Source organism: Clarias gariepinus, chromosome 1 (assembly GCF_024256425.1).
Source record: "Clarias gariepinus isolate MV-2021 ecotype Netherlands chromosome 1, CGAR_prim_01v2, whole genome shotgun sequence".
Classification (NCBI taxonomy): domain Eukaryota; kingdom Metazoa; phylum Chordata; class Actinopteri; order Siluriformes; family Clariidae; genus Clarias; species Clarias gariepinus.
In genome coordinates, this window is record NC_071100.1 from 38,737,355 (window position 1) to 38,763,862 (window position 26,508).

At 35.8% G+C, this 26,508-nt stretch overlaps 1 protein-coding gene across 1 annotated transcript; it reads right to left on the bottom strand.

Annotated features, from left to right (window-relative positions):
• Window positions 1-4,326: 4,326 nt before the first annotated feature.
• LOC128522361 (macrophage mannose receptor 1-like) lies at window positions 4,327-24,902 on the bottom strand. Its single transcript, XM_053495602.1, has 31 exons — window positions 24,656-24,902; window positions 23,991-24,377; window positions 23,060-23,239; window positions 22,819-22,971; window positions 22,611-22,724; window positions 22,325-22,462; window positions 22,047-22,226; window positions 20,376-20,533; window positions 20,120-20,236; window positions 19,805-19,920; window positions 19,530-19,678; window positions 19,211-19,410; window positions 18,491-18,615; window positions 16,860-16,932; window positions 16,602-16,755; window positions 16,132-16,167; window positions 15,863-16,029; window positions 15,719-15,777; window positions 15,525-15,625; window positions 14,398-14,540; window positions 13,207-13,309; window positions 11,431-11,576; window positions 8,614-8,631; window positions 8,418-8,523; window positions 8,096-8,325; window positions 7,815-7,980; window positions 7,526-7,684; window positions 6,077-6,193; window positions 5,616-5,786; window positions 5,004-5,042; window positions 4,327-4,811 (listed from the first exon to the last, which is right to left on the bottom strand). Exons 1-31 carry the CDS (start codon window positions 24,774-24,776, stop codon window positions 4,591-4,593), a joined length of 4,347 nt encoding a protein of 1,448 aa, XP_053351577.1. The 5' UTR covers window positions 24,777-24,902; the 3' UTR covers window positions 4,327-4,590.
• Window positions 24,903-26,508: the final 1,606 nt, after the last annotated feature.

Genomic DNA, 26,508 nt, shown 5'->3' on the forward strand with positions numbered 1-26,508 from the left:
TTAGATTTTAGTTTTAATATGATAGCTTCAAATATTTTAGTAAAATTCTAAAAATGTTATATACAGTATTGTGTGTATTAAAGGTCATTTTCTGCTTTAATATTACAAATTCGTATGGCATGCTTGTTTGCATAATTAATAGTGATCTAATTATGAATTGTTTTTATGAACATTTACTCACTCATCTTCTATACTGCTTTATCCTGTATTCAGGGTTGCTGGGACCTGAAGCCTATCCTAGGAGGCTTAGGGCATGAGGCAGGGTACACCCTGGACAGGGTGCCAATCTATCACGGGGCACACACACATACTCACATACTAACACACCCATTCACACACTACGGGCAATTTGGGAATGGCAATTAGTCTAACCTCCATAACTTTGGACTATGTGAGGAAACCCACCAAGCACGGGGAGAACATGCAAACTCCATGCACACAAAGGCAGGAATCAAGCCTGGCCAGGAATCGAACCCAGACCCTGGATGTGCAAGGTAACAGTGCTAACCACTGGACCCCCGTGCCGTTTTTTTTTTTTTTTTTATAAACAGTTAATCTATAAATAAACAATCTGTTTTTAAGATCAATAATGGGTCCTCAAGTCAAAATGTCAACTCAACACAATTAAGCGAGTATAAAAACTATTTTTAATTCTTTATATAATCCCCAGCTACACAAATGCACTCATTCCAGCATTCTCTTGATATCACTTGATAATCACTTGATAACATCAGGGTAAAAAGTTGTCTCAGTGTCGCGTTGCTTGCTTCACAACTGTAATGCTTTGACAGAAACTCCTTTAATGGCCCAAACATGTGAAAATGGCTTAGAGTGAGGTCAGGACCATATAGAGGATGTGACAATAACTCCCAACCTAGTTCCTTTAATGTGCAACTCGCACTTGGAAGTTATTGCTACATCCCCCATACAGTCAGATGCACATATGCATCACCTCCAAGTTCTTCTTCCAAATTAGCGACAAGTTACACATTGAATTTCAAGGATCAGGTGTTTCACTTGTTAAATGTTCATGCGAACAACTGCAGTGACTCTTGGCAGTGGCTAAAGCTATCATATTAAAACTAAATCTGAAAATACCATAATAAATCCAAGTATGTAATAAATCCATTAGAAATATCTCATATTTATTTCTCACCTGGGGCCTCATGTATCAATGCTGCATATGCACAAAAACTTTGCTTGCGGCAGTTTTCACGCTCACGGTCGGATTTTCTAACAGTGAAATAAACGTGAGAATATGCGTTCTTTCATGCCAACTTCATGTCTGGCGTACGTGTATTTCTTGTGTGTGTTTGTTTTATTTCCGTTGGCGACTCCTAGAGACAATTATGTTAAATTGCACACTACAAAGTAACCCATGATTCATTCATCCTCACAAACAGCATGGTTGGGATGAGGCTCCAAGGTGGCAGGGTGCGCGATGGGTGGCTTCTTGGTGAGTGATGTATTTAAAGATATTTTTCCAGCTAAGTTTTTTTATTTTTTTATTTTATTGAGCGTAATTATTTAACTGCATATCAGGAGACCGCGGTTATCCATTAAAGACGTGGCTGTTAACCCCCCTTAAAACTGGGGGGTTAAGCACTGGGGGGAGCGCTGGAAATGCCGGAGACACTGGGTCCTGGCTGCTCAGAGGGGACGGTCTCCGAGTGCGTGCCAGTGGATGTTCTTGCACCATATAAGTCTAAATAAAAACAAGCACGTTAACTGATATTTGAGTCCATTTCTTTTGGGTACACGCATATTTATAAATGCAATGGATACATCAATTAAAGTCTCCTATGTACCGCTACATTGCATGTATTGGAAACTTAAATGCAAACTGGTATGTTTACCAAAGTTAAGGCATTAAAATGAGAAGTTACCTTCGTAGGGTTCCTCTAATACATCCGTGTCTCCCAAAGACACGGATACTACTCCAGACAGTAAAGTGTTGCCCACAATTGAGGCAACTCTCTCCTCAAAGGGTGTTAATTCAGATTCCCCGTGTTTCCGCCTGTTCGGTCCACACTTTGACGGTGCGCCGCTGTTCTCCTTTTAACCTGCACCTTTATATCGGACCATTTCTTTTTTAATTTGTTCATTTAATAAAAGCAGTTTTTGATGTCAGATCCATGTTCCCTATTGCCATAACAAGGTGTACAAGGTGAAAAGTCCATGCTCAGCTCTTGTGACCTAATGAGATACAATCAGTGGTCTAAAGGAAAGCTTGTATTTTGCAGTGCCTCGAATTATTTCACATTTCCACATAATTGATGTATTATAATATTACCCTTGGCCGACTGAACTGCTCTGCAACCGGCAGGTCTGCATCGGCCGAGGCCAGGACTGTCTTTGTGGAAAAGTGAAACCGTCCCCAGTCACCAAACGCATACCAGGCAGACCACACGGGGCATCCATGTAACAAGATCTCCAGCCAGAAGCGGGACACCAGGATGAGCCAGACAGGTCCATAGAGCAGAGGGGGTCTGGATTGCTGGCAGCTCAAGAGCGACATGAATAGCCCAACAGAGAGACAGCAAGGGAAAAAAAAAGGGAAGAGAGCAGAAGAGAAGGAGAGATGGCAGTTAGGTATGGTCACTGTGTCAATGTATAAAGTGAATGCGTGAGTCTTAATGGAGAGCCACTCACCCACCAGAGATGGAGACAGCCAAGCCTGCAGTGGAGCCCACAGTCCTTTCATATTTTCTGTTCCATTTTTTTTATTATTTATTTAAATACAGTGGTTGAAAAGAACAATGTTACTAGTGTGTGTGCTGTTATATGTAACTTGTTTTATTTCCATCAACTAAAACTACTTAAGTTATGTTAAGATATGAGATAGATAAAACTCTAGTGAAATGATATGGCTCATGCTGTATTATATTATAGAAAAGTGTGTACATTGTGCTAAGTGTGTCGATATGAGTAAAGAAGGTCAACAACCTGCTTGTCCATCAAGTTGTTTATTTTCTTCCATGCTAACTTTGATAAAACGAGCTTGAAAAATAACAGAGAGATAAACTAGCTAAATATAACATAAAATGTTTTAAAGGATGTAGAGGTAGAGTATTAATTGAGTTTCATTATTCTAACCTTTGACATTGGGATGAAGCAAAAAACAAAAGGATGGTGCCTGCTAAGAGGAAAAGATTTGTGGAGTACCAGAATGAGGAGCAAAAGAGGATGAAAAAGAGCTGGAAAGAAAGGAAGAGGCAGCTGAAGAGGAGCGGCTCCTGAAGAGTGCGCCAACATAGACCAACATAGACACCACCACCGTCATCCCCAACAGTCACCATAACCACCGCACTAGCACAGACCCAAACAGCACCACCATGGGCAAGATTATAGGCTGTGGCCTATACAGTATACTGTAGATGTAATGCCAATACATGCACTTACCTTAAGCATGCACAGTAAAGTAAAAGCATTGTATATGTTTAGTGGAGTGATGCAAAGGAAAGTTATTTTTTACATATGTTATTATTATTATTATTATTATTATTATAAAAAATATATATTTATTGCAAAAAAATTATGTAGGAAATGCTGAAGGACCTTCAAGACTAACTTTTAAAATACAAGCATTACATTTATATTTAGGCACCTGGCTGATGTACTTATCCAGAGCAACCTAAAAACTTCAAGATTACTAAATAGCAATCTCATTAGTCAAATACGTTTAGGTAGTAATTTTATTTTTTTTCATTTATGTTTCTTTTAATGGGGAAGCAGACCAGTGGAGGGGTTTAACCCAAATATTTGTGTAACAGATAAGTCTTTAGGTGTCACCTAAAAATTTCCAGTGACACAGCTGTAGGGACATCTAGAGGAAGTTTATTTCACCACTTAGGAGCCAGAACAGGAAACAGCCTAGAAACATGTCTTCCTCTGTCCTTGAGAGATGGTGGGACAGTGCGAGGTGTGATACGTTGATAAGTGGGTCCTGGGCTGTTTTTAGCTTTATAGGCAAACAGTGTTTTAAATTTGATGCAGGTAGCTAAAGGAAGGCCCTAAAGCTGGTGTGCTAGTATCATTTACATTTAGGCATTTGGCAGACGCTCTTATCCAGAGCAACTTATATTTTTATCTCATTACACATTTTGAGCGATAAGGGCCTTGCTCAAGGGCCCAACAGTGGCAACTTGGTGGTTGTGGGGTTTGAACCTGGGATCTACCGAACCGAGTAGGCTATTGACTGGTTTCTGAATTAATATCATTTTATCAGACAATTTTAAACTTATAGGCATTATTTTCAATAAAAAAAAAAAAAAAGTTTGCAAGTTTGGTGGTTTATATAATAATACAGTCGCAAGCAGACCAAAATCATAGATATTCTTTTTTATTTAACTTAGGACAAACAAGTATGTGAGTTGTAAAAACAAGCCTAGTTAGTGAGTAAAATATCAGGTTGCAGTTTCTGATTAACATGTGTCCCCTGATATAATTTCCAAACCACTTAACACCACAAACTCTTAAACGTATAGTCAACTAAATTAGTTGAATAAAAGTTATTTTAATGTAAATAGTTTTGTATGTATGCTTAAAAAATATATCAATATAAGAAAATATACAAAACATTTACCAAACTTATTCATTATTTTCCATGTGGTCAATTAATGTTTTGGAATCTTTGTCCTCTGGTGAGGGGATTTCTGTGGTGTAACACATTGGGTTCTCATATGACATTTGGGCAAGCCGGCCATGGGTCCTTCTTTGGTAGATATAAACCAATGCAGCCAGCGCAAACAACACTGCAATCACCACTACCACAGCCACACCAGCAAGACTCCTATGTGTTGCAGGCTTGTCTAATGAGAAATCAGAGAATGCAACATTGAGATAGCTGGATTGTGACATAATATTTGACATTATTCATACACTTTATACCAGCACAAATTAGGTCTCTTCATTAAAAACATATTTCCTTTTCCTGTGTATGATTTGTTTCTATCACACAGTGAAAGTATTTAGGAGAGGTATTTAATTAGCTCAGTTATTACCTGTAGGACCAATTTCTGCAGAAGTGGTTGGCTTTGCAACTGCAATAAAAGAAAGGGAAATATTTTTATTTAGACTGTTTAACAGAGAAGTTTACCTATACTGTATGTTCTTTGTGGGTTTGTGTCATTAACAAAGTTTAATAAAGATCAGTACTAAAAGTATAAAAGTATAATAATAATAATAATAATAATAATAATAATAATAATAATAATAATAATAAGGCAGGGTACAACCTGGATGGAGTGCCAACCAATTACAGAACACACAATTAAGTACAAGTACTCACACACCCATTCATACACTACAGACAATTTGGAAAATCCAATCAACCTACACCATATGATTTTGTGTAGGACATAGAAAGCATTGTCTTTGGGGAAGACATAGTGACTTTGATGTGGGTGGATACAGAAGTATTCAAAGAAAGAACCTGGGGAGAACATGCAAACTTCATTCAACATGACCCGAGGTGAGATTTAACCCCCCTACTCTGGAAGTGTGAAGCAATTGTGTTAAACACTTAGCTATTGTGCTGCCTATTATTATTATTATTATTATTATTATTATTATTGTTGTTGTTGTTGTTGTTAGTTCTGACTGACTTAAATTACCCTTGGCTGTTTTGCAAATGAATGATGAGTAACCATATATACAGTTTTGTTTTCCCCATTGTTTAGTTTTGGTGGAGATAAATGCACAGTCTTGGCTATAGCCATCATGCTCTGTAGAATCTTCCCAGTTGGTATAATCCACTACACTTCTGTCCAGCCACAACCAGTGCTCTGTGTGATTCAAACACAAATACAAAACCAGTACAGTGTCAATAACTTAAACAAACAGTGTGAATGAAATGTATAATCCAGTTAGTAGAATACAATTAGCCACATAATGAATAATCATGGTAGAAGAAATAATGGTAAAAATTCTGTAATATATAAAGCTATGCATGTTATATGAATGATTCACTAAAAATCTTTCACACACTAAAATAAATAAATAATAAATAAAAATAATAAATAAATATGAATATGTGCGTGTATGTTCAGCGGTAGTAGTAACCAAGTAGCATTACCTGCATATGTCTTAAAAAGGCCTATTGAAAACTTTTCCCGATCATTTCCAAGAAAACTGATGTAATTTTCTATAAACTTTGCCTCTTCTGTGTTTCCAATACTGACAAGATTGGCACCTAATGAGAAAAAAAATCTTAGTGTGGACACAACTGTATGCACTGTAATCTATATAAATAAAATTAATATTTTGTCTGTACATTGGGCAGAACTTGCTCCTTCAATAATATCTTTACATTTCATACATTGGAGGACTTGAAACCAGACACCAAAAAAAATCTGTCTGTATGTATGTCTGCCCAGCCAACACAGAATCATGCAAAACTGGCCAGACTTTGCCATAAATAAAATTAAAATGTTAAGTTATAGTATCAAAAAATTGAAGCCATGAGCAGTTATGTGCCACATTACGTCACAGCATCTAGTTTTTTTTTTGTTTTTTTTTTTGGAAAAAATATAGTGTTTATTTATTTATTTCTTAAAATATATATAAATACGCATCACTCAACACAGCCAATCAATGCAACAGTTTACCATATATACTGTACATAGAGTATGTGGAATACACAGAAACAACCCTAATGCCCCTACAAAGCTCTCAAATCCTCATGAAACACAAACAAATGCCCATGCATGGCTGATAAAAAAAAAAAAAGAAGTTCAAAACTAGTTTGCCACATATGCTTCGAACCTGTGGTGTTAATAACAAACAGTAACGCTACTATGAGATAAAACACAGGTCATTAGAGCAAACATATCTGCAGCTGTCTAAAGTGACATACTGTATTGGCATGTGCTCTCAATCCGGGTAAAATCAAAATGTTGAGTAAAAACGATGAACATTTATGTGCCGGATTTAATAATTTACTTTAATATATGCTTTTAATAAGCCACTTGCTCAAAGTAAACAAATAACTGCATCACTAAAATATTTTTACTGGGAATACTTAATATTTTTACTGCTGAAATAACGGTATAAGTAAATTTTAATGCATTGGGGTTGCTAGCTGTTTAAAGATAAAACTTGAACTTCTATTGCTCATCTGTGATTCACACAATTGCTGAACAGCGAGTGGTTTTGGCTGACGGAAAAAGAAGTACAACTTAGCATAAAAAAGGGGCAAGATACACAACCTTACAAAATGTTATTTCTTTGTATTAATAAGTTAGGCAGGGAGTTCTACCATACAGAAAGACAGGCAGAAATGTATGTTTTCTTCAACCTGAAATAATGATATCACTGATTACATTAAAGCTGATCAGCTTTTAACTATATCTACAAACAATTTACCTGTCACTGATGTATATTTCTAAATATATGTGAGTACTACAACTACTATTACTACTACTAATAATAATAATAGTAGTTGTAGTAGCAAATATCATAATTATCATCATGACAATAATAACAATGAACATAATAATCATCAATGTAATAAATGTTTTCTCACCTCTTGACAAACAGAGCTGGGAGGCTCTGCTCCATGATACAGATTCTTTCACAAATGCATAGCAGTGTCCTCTATAAGGGATCCATATCATCTTTGGTTCAACATCAATTATGCCAGGACACACACCAGGGTATTGGATTGGTGGAGTTGGAGCAATTTCTGTCAAGATAATAAAAAAGAATGCATTTAAATCATGAAAAGTGACAAATACAGAATACTGTATGGACTGTATTTCTAACTTAATATCATTCACTCATATTACGTTCGATTTCTCTTTAATTTAGCTCACCTGTTGATTTTTTACACACACTGTAGGAAGTTTCATTACAGTAGGCAGTTTTCCATTTTCCCTCCACATCCACATATACGCAGGGTTGGTTGCTCTTTGGTTCATTTTCACCCCAATTCTCCATATTCAGGTGCCAGTTATCAATCCAGAGAAAGTACTCATTTGTCTGCATGCAGAGAAATATTATATATTTTTCCTTCTTGATAATTGTACTATGAGATAAAACACATTATAAAGGTCATATATCCTTCTCTTTAGTATTTAAATGTTTTGTGCCATACCTCTGCACTGTTAAGGCCAATCCATAAAGGTTGTCCAAGTTTTGCAGCCTGCAGTTCAATGTAAGATTGAGCAAGGACATCCCGAATACTTGCCAGATGTGCACCCTCTAACTCACACTGCTGCTTTGCTTCACTCCAGGTCAAGTTCTTTTGCAAGATCATGTAGGAATCATTTCCAAGCTTGATGAAAGTTGTAGGTATTTTTGTTGAAATTGGTTCAATAAAGTGATCTGAATAGAAACAAAAAGGAGGTTGAATTTTAAAATGTATGTCCACTACTAAAAAAATCCTTATTGTAAAATGTGCCAATATTGCAATTTACCAACATCACGACTGCAAATAAATCCACTTGTATCATTACAGTCTTTTGTTATCCACTTGCCCTGCTCAGGTCTCTGCGTGTTACCCATTGCTATGCAAGATTTTTCCTAAAATACATTTTAAAAAATGTGTAGATAAGTAAGTAAGTTAATAAGTTAGTCAAAAACAAATACAAAAGTAAGCAAGCAAGTAAATACCTCACTTCCCCAAATCCACTGTAATAAAAACAGAAACAACATTGCTGTTAAGTCAATGGCTTCACAAAATGCATAAATAAGCATTAGTAAGTTTTGAGTAGTTTTATAAAGCATAAAAATCTAATATGCAGTATATTTTGTAACATTTTATTTTTATATTGGTGTGTTCATGCAGTCACATAATAAATAAACAGTTTGACAAACTTCATTTTATAAATTTTTTTGGTGAACTTTTCTCGCATAAATTTGAGATCCTACTACTTCTTATTTATTTAGATTTTGCAGCCTAATTTAAATTAGCCCAATTATTTAAAGTTAGTAAATAAACACACGAACAAATAATAATAATAATAATAATAATAATAATAATAATAATAATAATGCATTTTATTTATATAGGTAAATATAGCTTTCTAGTCACCCAAGGTCACCATCCATTTCAAGATTTCATTGCAGCCCTAGATTATGTGGAACAAGCATTTCTGAAAACAGCAATTCTGCATTTCTAATTTTCAGAGGAGCAGTGCGGCTAGGCGCTGTAGAGCCCATAGTGTTCAGGTGGGCAGGGGGTCTTAAGCCTTGATGAGCAAGAGCAAAGAATGTGTGTAGAGAGGGGGTGTAGAACTGTGCGAGTTTCTGTACATCGAATTTTAAACTGTTTGTGGCATTTGATGAGGAACCAGTGTAGTTGTTAAAGGGTGGGTTTGATGTCATGGATTATAGGTATTCTGGTTATGATACGGACAGGAGCGTTTCAGATAAGTTAAAGTTTGACCCCCATCTTTTTGACCTGAGGTGATGATGTTCGCACGACCTCTCAGAGATCTGCACATGCATCTAGACTCATTTCTGTTCTTCCACCTAGGTGGTGGAATGAAGATGCCCATACAGCTGAGACACTACTTTAGTGCTGCTCGATATTTAAACAATGACTAAAGACCTATCTGTTCTTCAATATTTAGAATAGTCCCCCTCACCTCCCAAAAAAAAAAAATCAATCCAATGTGGGAAACTTCAAAGAACTTTTGTAAGTCAGTCTGGATAAAAGCATCTACCAAATGCATAAATGGAAATGGAAATGTAGGAGAGGGAGAAACTGTGGAACCATCAGTAAAAAACTGTTAAATGAGGAGATCATCCATTTTATTGTTGTTAAGTTTGAGAATGTTGCAGAAGAACTCATTTTTTAAATTAAAAAACTGAGTTTGGTCAGAGAGGTGTAAAGTGAACCGCGTTATGTCATTGATGCCAATAGATATGACAAAACTGCTACACAAAATATTACATTATGCTATCACGATTGGTTGCTTGAGCTGTAATTTAATACAGTGAATCCTCGGATTGTGAGTAACGCAGTTTGCAATCATTCCGCAAGACGAGCGAAGATTTTTAATAAATTTGACTTGGAAAACGAACAAGTCTTGGTTTACGAGTACTAAGTATCATGTATCACGCATGTGACTCCTGTTTTTACGCCGAGCGTCACGTGATCACAACTGAGCCAATGGTTTTTCTTTCACTTGCGCTGCGGAATTGTGGGCAATTATCTCCCCTGCTGGGTCTTAGTGCGTATCTCTCTGGTATAATCAACATCTGTGTGCATGTCTACTGTTTACTATAACACTGTGTGCGCGTAGAAAAACATATTTTATTTTTTGTCTCTATGCATGTGTGTACAGCGCGCACGTACTGTTTATTATAATACACGTGTGTGCGTGCATATAAAGCAAAATAAGTTTTGTTAGAGAGGTTAAAGATCCATTTCCTCTCTGTATCAGCCTGGACACTTTGTCATTGGACACTGTGCCCCTTCAAACACACACCTCCTCCTGCCTCCACGCACACACCCCTTCTTCTCTCCTCCCCTGCCTTTTAGAAATACAAACACACATGCACTCTCTCCCTCTGTTGGGAATTATTTTTAGTTTTTTTTTAAAAGGTAAAGTGCAGGTTAATCTGTTTTATTTTTACTTTATACTTTGTGTTAATTATTTTTATGTATTTATTTTTTTTGGGCTGTGGAATGAATAATTTGAGTTTCCATTAATTCTTATGGGAAAATTAACTTTGGTTTATGAGTTTTTTTTAAATACAAGCCCGATTTTGGAACAAGTTATGCTCGTAATTCAAGGTTCGAATGTATATTTAATTGTTTTAGTACCACCAGTGACCTGCAAAAGTAGGCAGCAGATGGACTGATACAAAATGTTAACACAGAATGGTGTACTTTTAATCAGCCAGATCATGAGTCATTGTATTTGGTGTAGCAGGCAGTGTAATTCAGAACAAACTGCGTCAAGATTTTTCAGTAGCAAGAAGAATTTATTTCCTTTGTCTGATTGTTGAACAATTTTGTCCTTTATGCAACTACAAAAACAATAACAGCCTGCTTTTTCCAAGGGTTTGCGCTAATGTCTGGGCTATCTGTGTACATCTGGGCTAATGTCCTGTTTAAAAATAACCCCCAGGAAGGTTACTTTAAGGAGCAAAACATGGCACGGCCTATTGGTCCACAGTACAACATACAGTACTATGCAAAGTCTTAAGATGCGTATCATTTCCCTATATTAAGTTAAATTGAATTATGTTGATTAAATTAACAAAATGGGAACATGTTCTTTGGAAACAATATAGGAAGAAATTACTCTTTTGTACAGTACTGCAAAATGTTATTATATTTAAGTAAACCTGCATCAACTTTGCAACTTTGATGACTTTTTAGTTACCTATACAATGACAAAAATACATAGATGCAAATTTGTTCAGAACCAAAGTGTAAGGATTTTACTCTTTAAAAAAAGGAAACTTTCATCTTACCTCAGATCTTGACGGTTGTCCTTTGGCCCAACCTGTATATCTGACACCAGACCCATCTGTCCATTTAAATCCTTTGTTTGCCAAGTTACTGAAGCCAATCCATAAATCTTCATTGTTATCTCCATTCAGCCGTAAGGTTAAAAAGACTTTACATGCACAAAAAAAAAAAAAAACCACTCTATTCAAATGTTGAAATTAAATTATGATTTACTTTGTTATGAATAAGTTTTGGCAGGTTGTTCTGATTCTGCAATTTTTTAAAGCTCAGAAAGATAAGAAAACATGCTATGTTATGTGATATACAACAGTTTCATAAATACAATTTAATATCGACAAATTCTGATTAGTTTGTTTATCTAATCAGATAGTTTGTTCTGATAACACATACTGTATCCTTCCTCAACTGGAGGTAATAACTAATTTTACTAATACTTATTCTGCTTTATAATATCAGCTCAGTTAACTTGGTTTTCAAATAGATGAAAAAAGCTAGGGCACTATGTACTGTAGGGTCTAAAGTCCATTGTCACACACATTAAGTAGGGCCCTTGATCAGGTGTTGGAAAATGATGTGAAATTCAGTCTTGTGTTAGAAGCTAGTTACATCTGTAGCCATGAATAAAAGTGCATGGATGGCTCAGATGTGATTTAGAACAGCATAGATTAATTATGTAGTCAACGTGTTTTTTTTTTTTAAGATGACAATGTTATCAGGTGTGTTTTCTTGCTGAAACTGCTTCTGTGCCTGATTTTTAATATGGTGTTTGGCAGTCCGTTGCTCTCTCCACGGTATGGCGAAATTGTACCAACCTACTTTCACCCATACTGCAAACGTCAGTTTGTGGAATAAACAATTATAACAACGCCTGAAACATGATATAAGTGTGATACATAGTTACACATCCCATTTCAATTGCTTGACCATAACCAATTGTTGTATAATACTTTATATATGTATTGCATTTATCTTCATTTCAGTTAGCACTGTAGAGAGGGTACCTACCTACTGTATAAGACTTCACTATCATTGGAAAAAATATTCGGAATAATTCTCAGAGTTATAGCACTGAACTGAGTTATAGTTCTTTACTGCTTGGGGTCTGCCATCCATCATTTTTAAATGATCAATAATGTAAATGTAAACCTCTGGTGTGTTCGTATTTAATGCCAATTGTTCTCATTACAAAGGATGGATCATAATAGTTTTTATTTTGTTTGTTTTTAGCCAAAATAGTTTACAGTTGCTTAAAGTGATGTGTGTAAAGGGGAGTCAAAGAATAAATGGGTCATGAATGCATGAGTGTTTTCACCTGTTTGCCATTAATGGGAGACAATGTAAAGTACTGTACATTGTGTGTTTGTCTTTTAAGTTACATTTGAATGCCAATTGCTAAAATGTCCTTTAATGTCACACATGTTAAGGAACTCACTCTTGTTTGAGGGATGAGTACTGACAAGTACATAAAAATACTTAAAGAAGGAGAAAAATTCAGCATATGCTTTCTCTGACACCTGCTAGTTAATTAGCAAATAAGGTATGCTTTATTTATATAATAGTATATCTACTGGTATGGCATTAAATATAAATCTATAAATCAATTTTTTTAACTACCTGCCATTTAGGGAAAGCAAATGTTGATTAATTTCTCCAGATAGCTGTGCAGTGTCCTGCTTTGTCTGATCAGTTGTTACCAGTTGACTGTAAACTATTTAAATAAATTGAGGCAGAACAAACTCAGCGTGGCTGATAGTTTTATGACATAAATTAGGCCTTACCTTGCTGAAGTCTGCTAGTAATAGAAGCTAGATTTCCTCCAAGACGTCTACAGTGTGATCTGGCTTCAAGCCACGTTTTCAGCTCCAGTTCTATTTTATAACACTGTAAGGACAGAAGCATTGTTATGCACATACCTACTGTACAGTGTGGAGACAACACTTTTTTTTTTTAAACAAATGGACATTCAGTATCCATTATTGTTTATTATTTGTTTTTATCGATATGCATACAGATTTAATACCTTTCAATAGGGGAGAAATTACAGACAGATCTTCAACTGTCAGTAAGATATTTGGAATATCTTATTTGTAAGTTTAATACTGACCTGCATATATAAGTACAGTATGTCTGTTTCATCAAAGATAAAATCTATTTACTCTACACTAATATATAGTGAATGACCATTTGAGAAAATAAAAGGTGATTCTCTGATTTTTGCACAATACTGTATATGACAAAATTATATTTTCATTATTCACAGCTAGTTTTCAAAAGTTGGAGCAATATTTAAATAAGCAATTACTCCACATCAATAGTGATACGATGTCAGTGCTGTGGAATACATATACCTACCTATAGTATATATACAGTATATATGCTTCAGTTTATCTAGGTTTTTAGGAATTTGCTTATGCACAGCTCTCTTAAGGTTTTGCCACAGCATTTCAATTAGGTCGAGGTATGGACTTTACCTATTCCATTCCAAAACCTTGATTCCTTAATTTTTTAGGCATTCCGATGTAAAATTTGCATATTGCACATTATTCTATTGCATGAGCCAATTTTGACCAAGCTTTACCTTCCAGACAGTTGGCCTCACAATTGCCTCAAGAATACTCAAGTATACAAAAGCAAATTTCCAATTTCCATGAAAGTTCAACTAAAAGTGTACTTTTAGTTGAGCTTTCATGACAATAACACTTAACATGCTCAGTGTGGCCTATAGGGTCTGAAAGCTTTTTTTTTTCTTCCCCAGAGCATTGCATATAATATTAAATATATAAGGGCACAGTGAAAATATATATGTTGTTGTATGTAAGTAGTTGTGTGTGAAGTATAAATGTGGGTACATAACTTTACTCTGACTTTATAGCCATTTTACTGATCTGAGTTTGCACAATGTTTGTAGTCCAGTTATTATTACCATAATATAGTGTATTTTACTAAATTTAATGTAAATGCTTATTTACCTTTGACTCAAACTTCACCCAGTCAGGAGCGCAGCCTCCTTTGGGCGGCTCAATGGGGGCAGCAGTGGAATTGACTTCGACATCGCCACTTCGTTTGCAGATAAAATTAATTCGTTCACCACAGTTTATACTCTCCCAGAACCCTTGAGAAGACACCTGTCTGTTAGGCTGGTTGTACAAATTACCAATGAAAAATATAATATAACACTAGATATAACACAAATCTGATCAATACAACAAATATGACCAAACATGGACATTTCCAGATTTAGTCCACCTTGCTTATGAGATCCTCCACTCTTCTGGGTAGGCTTTCTACTTGATTTTTGAGCAATGCTTTGGGGATTTGCTCATTCATCTCTAAGAGCATTATGGAGGGCATGCGAAAAGGCATGGGTTGTGATCATTCCAATTTATCTCAAAAGTGGGGTTGAGGTCGAGACTATGTGCGAGATCTTAGTTCACAACCATACCATAAGCCTCACTGTGCACAGAGATTTTATTACACTGGAGTATAATAATAACATATTTACAGTAGGACCCTTAGGCTATGTTCACAAAACAGTTAAAACAGTCCTATTTACCGACCAAATATGATTTTTTGCTATAGCAAAAAATCATATTTGGTCGGTAAATAGGACTGTTTTAACTGTTTTGTGATCTATAGATTGTTCACATGTTTTTGGGCTAACCTTCATTTGACATGAATCTAAACAGATTAATATACACTTCTTAACGGTCTCACATGCTTATATGACCAATTCAAGCTATCTGTAATGTTGGTTTCTGTTTTCGTCTTTTTATAATTTTGGCTTTTATATGAAATCCACTACCTCACAATCCTCCTTTTCAAATTCTCATTCATTCTTATGAATGTTGAGATGGCTTGACATAATTAAATTTTAGACTATATATATATATATATATATATATATATATATATATATATATATATATATATATATATATATTTTTTTATTTTTTTTAACAAAAATATTGAATCCATTTTTGCCTGCATGGTGAAAATAACATAACTTTAGTTTCAGTAAAAGTATATTTTTATATCCCATGTGATGGTCAGGTGTCCACATATATTAACATTTTATCATTTTTGATGACTGTCTTACCTTGATTAGAAGCCATCTTTACACAACGCTCCTCCTCATTCAAAAAAGCAGGCTGATTTTTTTGCCATGCCTCAAATACCACTGGAGATCCATCCAACCACCTTGTAGTTCATGCATATAGTGAGTAATTTATTTTTGGTTTCAAGAACATATTTACAGTAATGTCCTTTTGTGTCAGTAAATTTAATACTCACGTAAAAGACTTATCGAGATCAACTATCATGCCAATATAAAAATCCATATGTGATATGGTCTAAAAAAAGGAAATTAAATAATATTTAATAAATATGAAAATGGCAAAGACATACAGTATTACAGCTCTATATAAGCCATATTACCTGATGCCATAGAAATGTTCTTTCGTTCTCATCATTGATGGTCACAAGATCACCATGTTTTTGCTTACAGAACATTCTGGCTTCTTCCATAGAGACATAACTATGTTTAGAGATATAATACTGATTGTCATTGAATATAATCCAGCCATCGTCTGTTTTATTATATGCTACAAATGTAGGGAGAAAACAGAATTGTTTATAAAGATCTTTTCAGTAATCAGTGATGATAAAAGATAAAAAGTATATTGCAGATTTTATAGAAGATGTACTTTTTGTTTCAATTTCCACATCATCTGGTGTAACTCCTATAAAAACACAAAACAGAGCACATGTCTCTACTGAACATACATACATAGAATGGCTGACAAAACCTAAAGCACCACAATTTTTTTTATTAAATAATGCATGTATGAAATGTAAAACTATAAACCTTAAAAAAAAATCGCAGGCGATCAAAGAAAAAAATTATCTGAATGCCATTTAATGTGCATTCAGTTTCTAAATATACAGGAACATACTGTGTAGTTCCTAGTTCCAAGTTAATGTCAATAACTCCAATAAATTGGTAACAGTTAGTTCGTGTTAGTGCATAACAAAACACAAAGATTGCGCCACGCGTTTTGCTGTAAAAGCAAAAAAATTACCGTGGTGAAGCTTGTTAAGTTATGACTCAAAATCATTTGAAAATATGCTTTGGTTTCAAAAAACATGCTTTTGTGACATTTAAGGGTCTCCTTACCTTTTCGAATTTCACAACACCAGTTCTTTTTGGCTTTACAGTGAAGGTCATTCCATTCAGCTCTTTGTCGCCACCACCAAAAAGTAATTTCAGCACAGTTTTCCACATTGTTGTAATTGTTTGGTTCATCATCTTGCCAGTTTTCAAAAGATGTCTGAATAAAAGAAAAGATTGGTTTATACAAACGTACTGTATATTTTTGGAATAACCGAATAAATCAGGAATGTGTTGCAGATTAAAAAAGCAAGCAATATTTACAGGGGATCCATCACTCCATACCCAACCAACAGAGGGATCCTGAATGCTGTAACCAATCCATGCCCCTTGGTTCCTGCAGATATAAATACATATTTCCATAATGCTTGCACCTTCTCAACACTATAGTGGATTAGGGTGAAACAAATGAGCTAGCCCATAGTTTTTTTTTAACACTTGCCCCATACTACATTTTAGGAGCATATTTGAAGCTAACATATTAAAATGAAGCTGCCATATTGATGTTGAGCCTAGACCTGACCAACTAAAGCAATCCCAGATAAGAACATTGTCTCCAGTGGCTTGTACAGTGGGCACTATGCATGATGTGTGCATCAATTCATGTGTTTCTTTTTTTAACTCAGATGTGGTTACAAGAGAAATAGGTGCTACAGCATCAAAGTGTTGGTCTCAAATTCATGGGTTATCATAGGAGACTTAGGCGGTGTATAGCTTGAATAGGGTACCAATCCATTCCAGATACAGTATATGAGGGGTGTTCAACTCAAACCGGGACTCATGAATGATAGTGTAAAATTGAATGACATTTAATGAAGAATATAAGCCCAGTACAGTGACCTAGCCGCATTAAAACATTTTAATAGTGCATTTTAAAGGGGAACATTTTGAATGTCGATCTTTGCTGAGGTGGCTCAGATCTCGCTGCAGTCATTCTTTTTTGAACAGTCAGCAAGTCAAACATTTGATCAGTCAAAATCGACAGACAACTGGTCACCAACTTGCAGCAGAGACAGATCTGTCTGTGGGCACTGTCCACACAAACATTAATACGTACCACTTGCACATTTCATGAGCTCAGCAGGGAGTATATCCTCTGTACAAGCCTGACCTTGCTCAAGCTAATTTTACAGGTTTGGAATGAGTTCCTGGGAGACCAGACATGAAGCAGACTGATCACGCCAATGGCATACTGTCTAAACTTTCTGCATTGGTATCCAAGATATAATGCTGGGATAAGTGCATTAGGGTAGCATGGGGTTATATAGAGAAAGAAAGTTTGTCATCCTTCCACACGCGCTTCCACCAGAGAATAACATCGCATCATTAAACTTGCAAAAAAGTCGCATTTTTAATGACGTACAGAACACTGGTACTCAGGAAATCCGATCTGTCTGTTTACACGACAATCACATTAGCACATATCTGATTTATATCAACATATGTAGGGGGCCTGAAACCGATCTCGAAATATCGGAATTAATGCGTTTTTTTTTTTCTTGTTTACATGGAAATACTGTATGAGCAAAAAAATCTGAATTGGGTTACATTTAACTGACAGTGTAAACGTAGCTTTTGAGGGCAAAAAGTGTTGCCCAAAAAGCAATGGCTGCTGTGAGGTAATCTGGCACAAAACTGCTCCTAATGCCCCTTCTACACAACATTTTGAGTTAATTTATGGCACAGGTTTAAATTTAGGTAAATAAATTCAGCCAAGCCAGTTTTGCAAATCTGGTTGGAAAGACAGACATACAGACATACATATAGAAAAGAAATTCTATTTCTAAAACTTTTCTTCTGAGGTTTCGTCCTCCAATGTATGTAACAAAGACATCATTAAATGAGCGAGTTCTGACTAAAATCTTTATTTTATTTATTTAGATTTGCAATTTTACCTGAGGTCACCTGCCAAATGAAAATCAGAAAGACTATGGATGCTAAGTAGATCACCCCCAAGTTTTCTGCAGAAATCGAGAGCTTCGGACCAGGTCTTCTTTTGTTCATCTTCCACGTCAAATATCTTGAAGAAAACATTTGCCAACAATTGGTTAAATAGGGGCATAAAAATAATAAAATGTGAACCTACTATACAAGAAAATAGAACATACAGACCTAGACTATTATCAATCTCCATTTCTCTGATTTTTTTTACTTACACACACACACACACACACACACACACACACACACACACACACACACACACACACACACACACACACACACACACACACACACACATATATTTCAACACCCACTGTTGAGAGGACACTACATGAGTCAGGTCTTCATGGTCAAAATGCGGCAAAGTAACAAAGTACTTCAGAAGAACAACAAGCAGAAGAGACTTGCTTGGGCCAAGAAAAAGGTGGTCACCAAAAGGTGGCTATGTACTTTAAAGAATTTAAAATATAAAACATATTCTGGAGTATTTAACACCTTTTGTTGACTAATATTTGTTTTGTCACAATTTAATTAGCTTTATTAATATACAATGTTGAAAATAATAAAAATAAAGAAAACCTTAAAAGAATGTGTGTTTTGACTGGTAGTGTACACGCCACATAACCATCACCCACACAACTGCTACATAATCATGGTTATCTCCAATATACCTTTACACAGAAGTCTCTGTTCATAAGTGGGAACCATTCGTTGCTGCAGTTGGGAGCTGGGATGGTGGTGGGAGCTGGAGTAGTGATAACATCCACGGCCATCTGCTTACAGATATATTTTTCTTTATTTGTGCAACTGAGCACATCCCATAATCCAGCAAGTGTTCCTGTGGTTATGGCGACACAGCCCTGTTTCCTCCCTGTGGTTTGAAGATTACAAGTCTGTTCGGCATGGTATTTTTGATTACACAAGCATTAATGTGTTTGTAATGTGTACTAGAACAATGTTATAGACTAGATACCTTGAATTAACATTTACCTGGCATTCCTGCATTGAAATGAGTGTACAAAACCTTTTGGCTGTTCGTCCACTCAAAAGTGTGTCGATCCTTGGTATTAGAGAGCCCAATCCAGAAGTGCTTCTCTGGTCGCATTCCTACCAAGCTGATCAGGAAAGCATTTTCAACTCTGATAGGAATAGACATAGAGCCACTTGAAAAACATGCTGAACTTGATGTTTTAAAATCACATGAATTGCATTCTGTTTAGAATCCATGGCCAAAATTGGCATTTTCATGACAATAATGCTCTGACCTGTTTGTGATGTCAACCAAATAAGAATCAGATTTCACACACATCTGTTTGGCCTCATCAAAGGTTTTGGTTTCTGTTCCTATGAAGTAGCAGTAGTATCCATATCTGGTCCATCCCTTAATTATTAAAGTTATTGTTATTAAAATTAGAATTATAATGATACATTAATTTATATTGTGAAATTAACAGTACTGTTTCCTACTGCACGAATATACTGAAGTCATACTGCACAGATAAATAGAAATTAAAACAATATCTCATAACCATTTAACACGTTAAAATGCAAAAAAAAAAAAAAAAAAAAAAAACACTTACAGACTTGCAGCCAGGACTTGTGATAACTGTATCATTAGTAGATGGTGCTGAATTTGCATCTTTCTTACAGATGAATCCATACTTGTTTTTACAGATTTCATCAGCCCACTTGCCTTCCTAAAAAAAGATGCATTTGAAATAGCAATTGTACCTCCAAATGTTACACATGCTAATCTATTATCTCCACAGGGCTACTGATGGTTCTGGATAAGTCCTGCTCACAATATGAAATGAGTTTGTAAAGCAGAAAATGTACCTCTCCTCTCATTATAACACAGTCCTCTTTATTGTCAGCATTGTGGCTTGGTTCATTGATCTCCCATGAGACAAATGGGACACTGGAATGATCACTCCACTCAAAATACATCGCAGTCTTGAGGTCGTTTAAACCAATCCACAACTCGTCTGTCTTTACTGTTTAATTTGATTAAAACAAATGACAAAGAGTTACAGACATATCAGCACTATTTGTGTTTGAAATTCATTATTTTAGTTAGTCAAATTATATAATATTGAGCTGCATATTGTCCTGTGATCGCCACATTGGATCTTTCGTTTCACAAGATTTGGTACAGGTTTTTTTTTTTTTTTTTTGGTACAGGAGCATGCGCTGGAACGATTCCTCTTCCCTCGGATGGTAATGCCTGTGCATGTGGTCTTGATGATGTATTTTTGACAGTGGTGTAACACACTACGTTCGTGGTCATAATTTTGCAATTTTTGCTAACATTTTCCAATCATTTTGCAATTTTTGCTAAATTTGGTGTCTGTAAACGGTCAGAGTCATATATAATTTGGAGTTGTACAAAACACACACAAAATCTCATATCTCTAAGCTGTCGTGGCCGTAGATTTTGGAATCCAACTCTGACAAAACATAGAAATCTTTTTTCTACGCCAAATTATTTTTGACAGTGGTTTTATTTCATACTGATGGAGCTCGGGCTTTCTCTGCATTATAAAAGTGAAGTGCAGAGTCTAGTCCAGTGTCCAGAAACATAGCAAAGAGTCGCAAGGTGGAGCTACAGAGAGAGGCTTGCGAGCGGGGTAATGTTACCCGCCCCAGAGACTTTAAAGAAGAAACCACTTTGAGAGGACAGCGTGGGAAAGAGCTGTTCGAGCTCCCGCGGCACCTTCACTCCCGTGCAGAGCCCGCCTCCACGCTGAAGAGGAAAAGGCCACTAGGAGGACTGCATTAAGGCCCCTGATGCCAGCCAGGAAAGCCGCCCAGCCAAGGGACGTTCAGGAGAGACTCCTGCCTGTACCTGCACATGCACACCTCAACTCTTTTCCTCCCCCTTTTATCCTTTCTCCCACTTTAAACCCTTTCCTACCCCATTTTCCTAAATAAAATTACCCTTTTCCCACTAAGACCTCGCTTTGTGTCCGTGTGTCTGTGGTGCCACCTGTGCACAAGGGTTAAACCTGTTACATATCACAAAATTAAATGTATCAGTGCCTGTCCCAGTGTCAATTCAGAGTGGCCCTTCAGAGTGTTCCCTGTGATATTCTGTATGATTATTGCAACCCTTCAAAGGGATAAGCTGTATTGATAATAAATGGGTGGATAGACGATATACTCACATTTATTTACATAACATAACATAACAAGATTTATTTACTGCTTGTTAGTCAGTAATTCTTTCAGGCAAATTATCTTAATTCGCATTCAACCTGCGCTAACTTAATTATTTTTAAAAAATCCTTTTTTTTTGAAGGATGTTGTAATTATTATTCAGTTAAAAATTAGCATAGTTAATTTTAAAGACAATAAATGAGATAAAGCACAATTAGCTAAAGGAAATATATATATATATTTTTGCTCTCTTTTTTTTTAGTTCTTAGTTTTTATATCTTACTGAAAAACCACACCAAATAAACTGTTTAATTTCATGTAATAATTAGAAGGATGCTCATAGGAACTCACAGTATCCAAGTTGTGAGATGGCAAAGCTTTGTTCCTCTACACTGAGAATGCTCAGCAGATCCCCACCATCACGCCGACAGGAATCTTTTGCCTCTGACCATGTTTTTTTGGCTCGATTAAGATAATAGCAGTGACCTAAGTAAGGTATCCATGGTCTGGGGCAAGAACCTGTGTGCACCACTGGAAAAGAAAGTGACAAAATACAACAATTAAGACAGAGCCATGCTTTTGTAAATTCAAATAAATAAAAAAAACTTCACAATGAAGAGACTGATTACTTGGTGGAATGGTAGGAGTTTGGAGGACTTTCTGGCAGATATATCCATGTCTTGCAGAACAATCATCAGTGGACCATTTGGAATCATATTGTTGATTTACTGCCCCACAGTTACGGCCTGGTTGAGAAGATGGTTGTCCTTTTCCAAAGCAAAAGATTGAAGAAATGAATGAATGGATCCACAGATTAAATAAATGTTCCTGTATTACGGCAAACATGACACTGCATATTGAGTTTCTCAGAAGTTTACCTCAGAAAAGACTGTATAGTGCAGTTAAGTGACTCACCACTTAGCCAGTGTAAATAGCGTAAAGGTTGCCCATTGATCCAGTGCCATCCACTTGAAGGATCTAAACTGTTTAGCCCTGTCCACAGCACTGGACCATTTCCCTGAGTCAAACCTGTGTGAATAAGACCAGGAGGTTTCTATTACATTATCATGGATCTGAACACTATATATCTATCAACACAGTATTTTATCTATACAGATAATACCTAATATGAGTGTTTGCTCGTGGGGTTCAGTGATGCTCGCCAGGTCTCCCCCCTGCTGCTGACAGCTTTTTCTGGCCTGATACCAGGTAAGTGCTGACTCTTTGTTTATTTGGTAATACATGCCTGTAAGAGGGTTCTTGGTCCAGAAATCATCTGTAAATAAAATAAAGCTGCGAATAGGGACTTTTAATGCACAAACAAACACACACACTTTTTTTAAACAAATAAAAAAATTGTGTACCTGTTTGACGTGTCGGGCAATAACCCCAGAGCTCATTATCTTCATATATACTTGCGATTGCACACCACGGACGTTTGTTAGGGGAGTCATCAATTGTGCAGTCGGCATACCATTTATTTTTATACCTAAATGGAAATTGACATGGACGCCCAAAGCCATCTTGTCCAAGTGTATACAATTCTATAAACATAGAAAAAAGAGTACCTGTTACTCAGTTTTTCTCCATGTTTACTCTTGCAAGTTTTCCAACAACTTTATAATGAGACATTTATATATCATTGACAATACAATCTTAACACAGTTGAGATATATTTAGACATTTTACAGGCCCTAAGCCAGGAAGAGTAGACTGAAAAATGAATCCTCTGATAAATAGTTTTGTGGGCATTGAAATGGTGGAGAAAAAAAAGAAATGGAGCTTGCAATATTAATAATGCATAATCTGACGGCTATTTCAGCTGGAGCAGTGGCAAACAAAAATGCAAATACAAGACAAAATATGGGACCCTTAAGCAAGTTCTACCTGGTACCGAAGATAATTCCTCCTAAAATAAGTACACCTAACTGGTTTTGTTTTATAAGTAATACAATTTTATTGCATTTGGAGTTAAATGGCTTTTAAAAATCCAAGTGCTTTAAAATGTACATACAAAAGTACAAATATATAATCTAAACATGGTAGCAGTTTAATGGGCACTTAGGCCTTGGTCCTAAAAGTTGACACACAACAAGGAATGATGAAAACATCCTATTCTTAATGCACACAATCAAAACAGGTTAAAGCAAATGTATGTGAGTGCTTGCTTTAGACAGTAAAGTAAATGAATTATACACATTGGGTTTAGATTATTTAGTACAAAACTTTTAAAGCAGAATAGTAAAAATAAACTATTTTAAAGAAATTTTGTGAAATTTGTTTTTAGTGTAATACCTTGATATGGTTGAGAACAAATGTTGTCTGTTGTTCCATGTATTGTCCACTGGCTCTTGACTTCTTGCTTTCTCGACAGTGTTAGAGAAATAGATTCTCCCTGAAGGGACAAGTATAGTGACTCATTCTTCAGGCTAAACTGTGTATCATTCGTGCATTCCCACTTTTGGAGGTCGTTTGGGGCATTACAGATGTACCACTGCAGTTTATTGCCCTCTTTCTTGCTCCCTACACCAAGGCATTTCTTCTGGGCAACATTAAAAATTCGATTCCCTGAAGTCCAACGAAACTGCTGTTTTAGGCTGAGAGGGTCACATGCTGTTAAAGACTGCAAGTTGTCCGTCAAGCATTTGTTCTTTTGTGCATTGTAGATCAAAAAAAATCCATCTATGAATATAATTTAGCACTGAATTACAAACAGAAGCACAACATTTTATCACATCTTCCACTGCATATGTATTATCTTTGTGCTGTTGTGTCATTACTGTAAATTGAATTGAATGCCTTATTTAAAATAGGGAATTGTTAGGCTACTTTTTATTCTCTTCAAAAATTATAGTTTTTTTTTTTTTTTTTTTTTTTTTTGCAATTTCTCTTTTTGGTATTACCTTGCTAACTAGGATTAAAATGCTTGTTTTAAGACCAAAGTAAACGAGGCAACTTACCTGGTTGAGCAAAGCAGTGTGATAGATTAAGCAGGAGCACAAAAACAGATAATCTTATTCTCTTTCTGTGCACCATATTTTTCAGCTTTACGCAAGCCAGTTCCTGTGTCAAAGCTGCCATTGTCTAACTCTCACTATGTCACTTTGGCACTGGTGACTGTTTATCTAGCAGACACACATCAACTCGTGACTGATTTCATCATAAAAACCATTACAATTCAGGGAAGATGAAGAAAAAATAAGGATGAATTCTTGGATGTTGCTTAAGGTTTGTGATTTTGCTGATGATGTAGAGTACCAGTAAAACGTTTGGACACACCTATTTAATGTTTTTTTTTTTTTTGTGATTCATTTTCTACACTCACTTACTCATCATCTATTCCACTTTATCCTGTATAAAGGGTCACAAGGAGCCTGGATCCTATCTCAGAAGACTTAGGCCAAAGGCAAGGCTATCCCAGGAGACTAGGGCACAAGGCAGGGTGGCAAACCACTGGAGAGCATACACACACACACAATTTGGGAACGCCAATTAGCCTAATCTGCATGTGTTCGAACTGTGGGGGTTCCCAGATTACCCGGAGGAAAGCCACCAGGCACAGGAAGGAGATGCAAAATCCATGCACGCAGACCCAGGGAGGGAAAAAAAAAGTAATCTGATATGAAATATGCAAATTTACATTTATCCATGCTAAGAGCAGTGATATTTATGGTATGGGGCAAGCCTTCAGGAGTTTCTCACTCATTATTTTCATTCAAGAGAAAGCTTTAATAGTGTTCTTGCTGAAGAAGCTGGAAGTCAGTTACCGATTGTTACAGATTTTCACAGTTACAAATGAAGCCTTTGGAACTGGAAAATATTCTTAAATAAAATTAGTTTTATTTACCTGTAAATAAAACATTAATTAAATCTATCATTACAAAAATAATAATAAAAAAAACATTCTTTAATACAATCCAAGGTTTATGTCAAAAGGTCTTTCAGAGGAAATGTGATAAAACGTGTCAAAGGGTCATTCTCAGGAAATGTTGTTAAAAGACATGTGCTTTTACTTCCCTTTTCGTAAAACTTGCATAATATAGAAAGTGCTGAATTAGCTATTCAGTTTGCATAAGATAAAAGAACAAATCTACCCCATACATACGTAAAAAATGATCTTTTACAATAAACCTATCATAAAAATGATAGACTATTTATTTTTTCAAATTATTATTTTCCCGGCTATATCTATGGCAGCTAATAACAAAGATGACTAGGATCAACTCATGATAATTTTTTCCTGAGGAACTGAACAAAAACTACAACTTGAGTTGGTAAAAATGTCATTTGTTACAGTATATAGGGTTTTAAAACTTCTTCCCTTGGAAAATTATATAATTTTTATCATAGGTTTATTTTAAAGGATAGAGGCAGTATAGCAATTAAAAATGGGAAAAAACACATTATATAAATGTGATAAATTAAGTTGCATTTTAGTGAGTAAAATAAGTATTTGATCCCCTACCAGACAACAATAACTTGAAACAGATTAATATAAGTGCACAGAATCTCTATTTCCCATTTAAACCTCACCACCATGGCCAAGACCAATGAGCTCTCAAAGGACATCAGGGACAAGATTGCAGATCTGAACAAGACCACCAACAAGAAGCTTAGGAAGGGGACAAGTAGATGACAACTTGAATCAACTTCCCTCTGTCTGGAGCTCCATGAAAGATTTCACTTCATGGGATAAGGATAATCATGAGAAAAGTGAGGCAAAAGCTTAGAACTGCACAGGAAGCTTGTGAATGATTTCAAAGTAGGTGTGACCAAGCACAGAGGTGGAAACATCATGGATTGTGAATGAGTC

Bases quoted from the DNA above. Each gene is read 5' to 3' on its own strand.
- LOC128522361 (XM_053495602.1), bottom strand. From the start codon at position 24,776: ATGGCAGCTTTGACACAGGAACTGGCTTGCGTAAAGCTGAAAAATATG. The intron at 22,972-23,059 runs GTACACAATTTT...TTTTATTTACAG, and splicing joins TTGCCCGACACGTCAAACAG to ATGATTTCTGGACCAAGAAC. The intron at 22,463-22,610 runs GTGAGTCACTTA...GCTTTGGAAAAG, and splicing joins CTATTTACACTGGCTAAGTG to GACAACCATCTTCTCAACCA.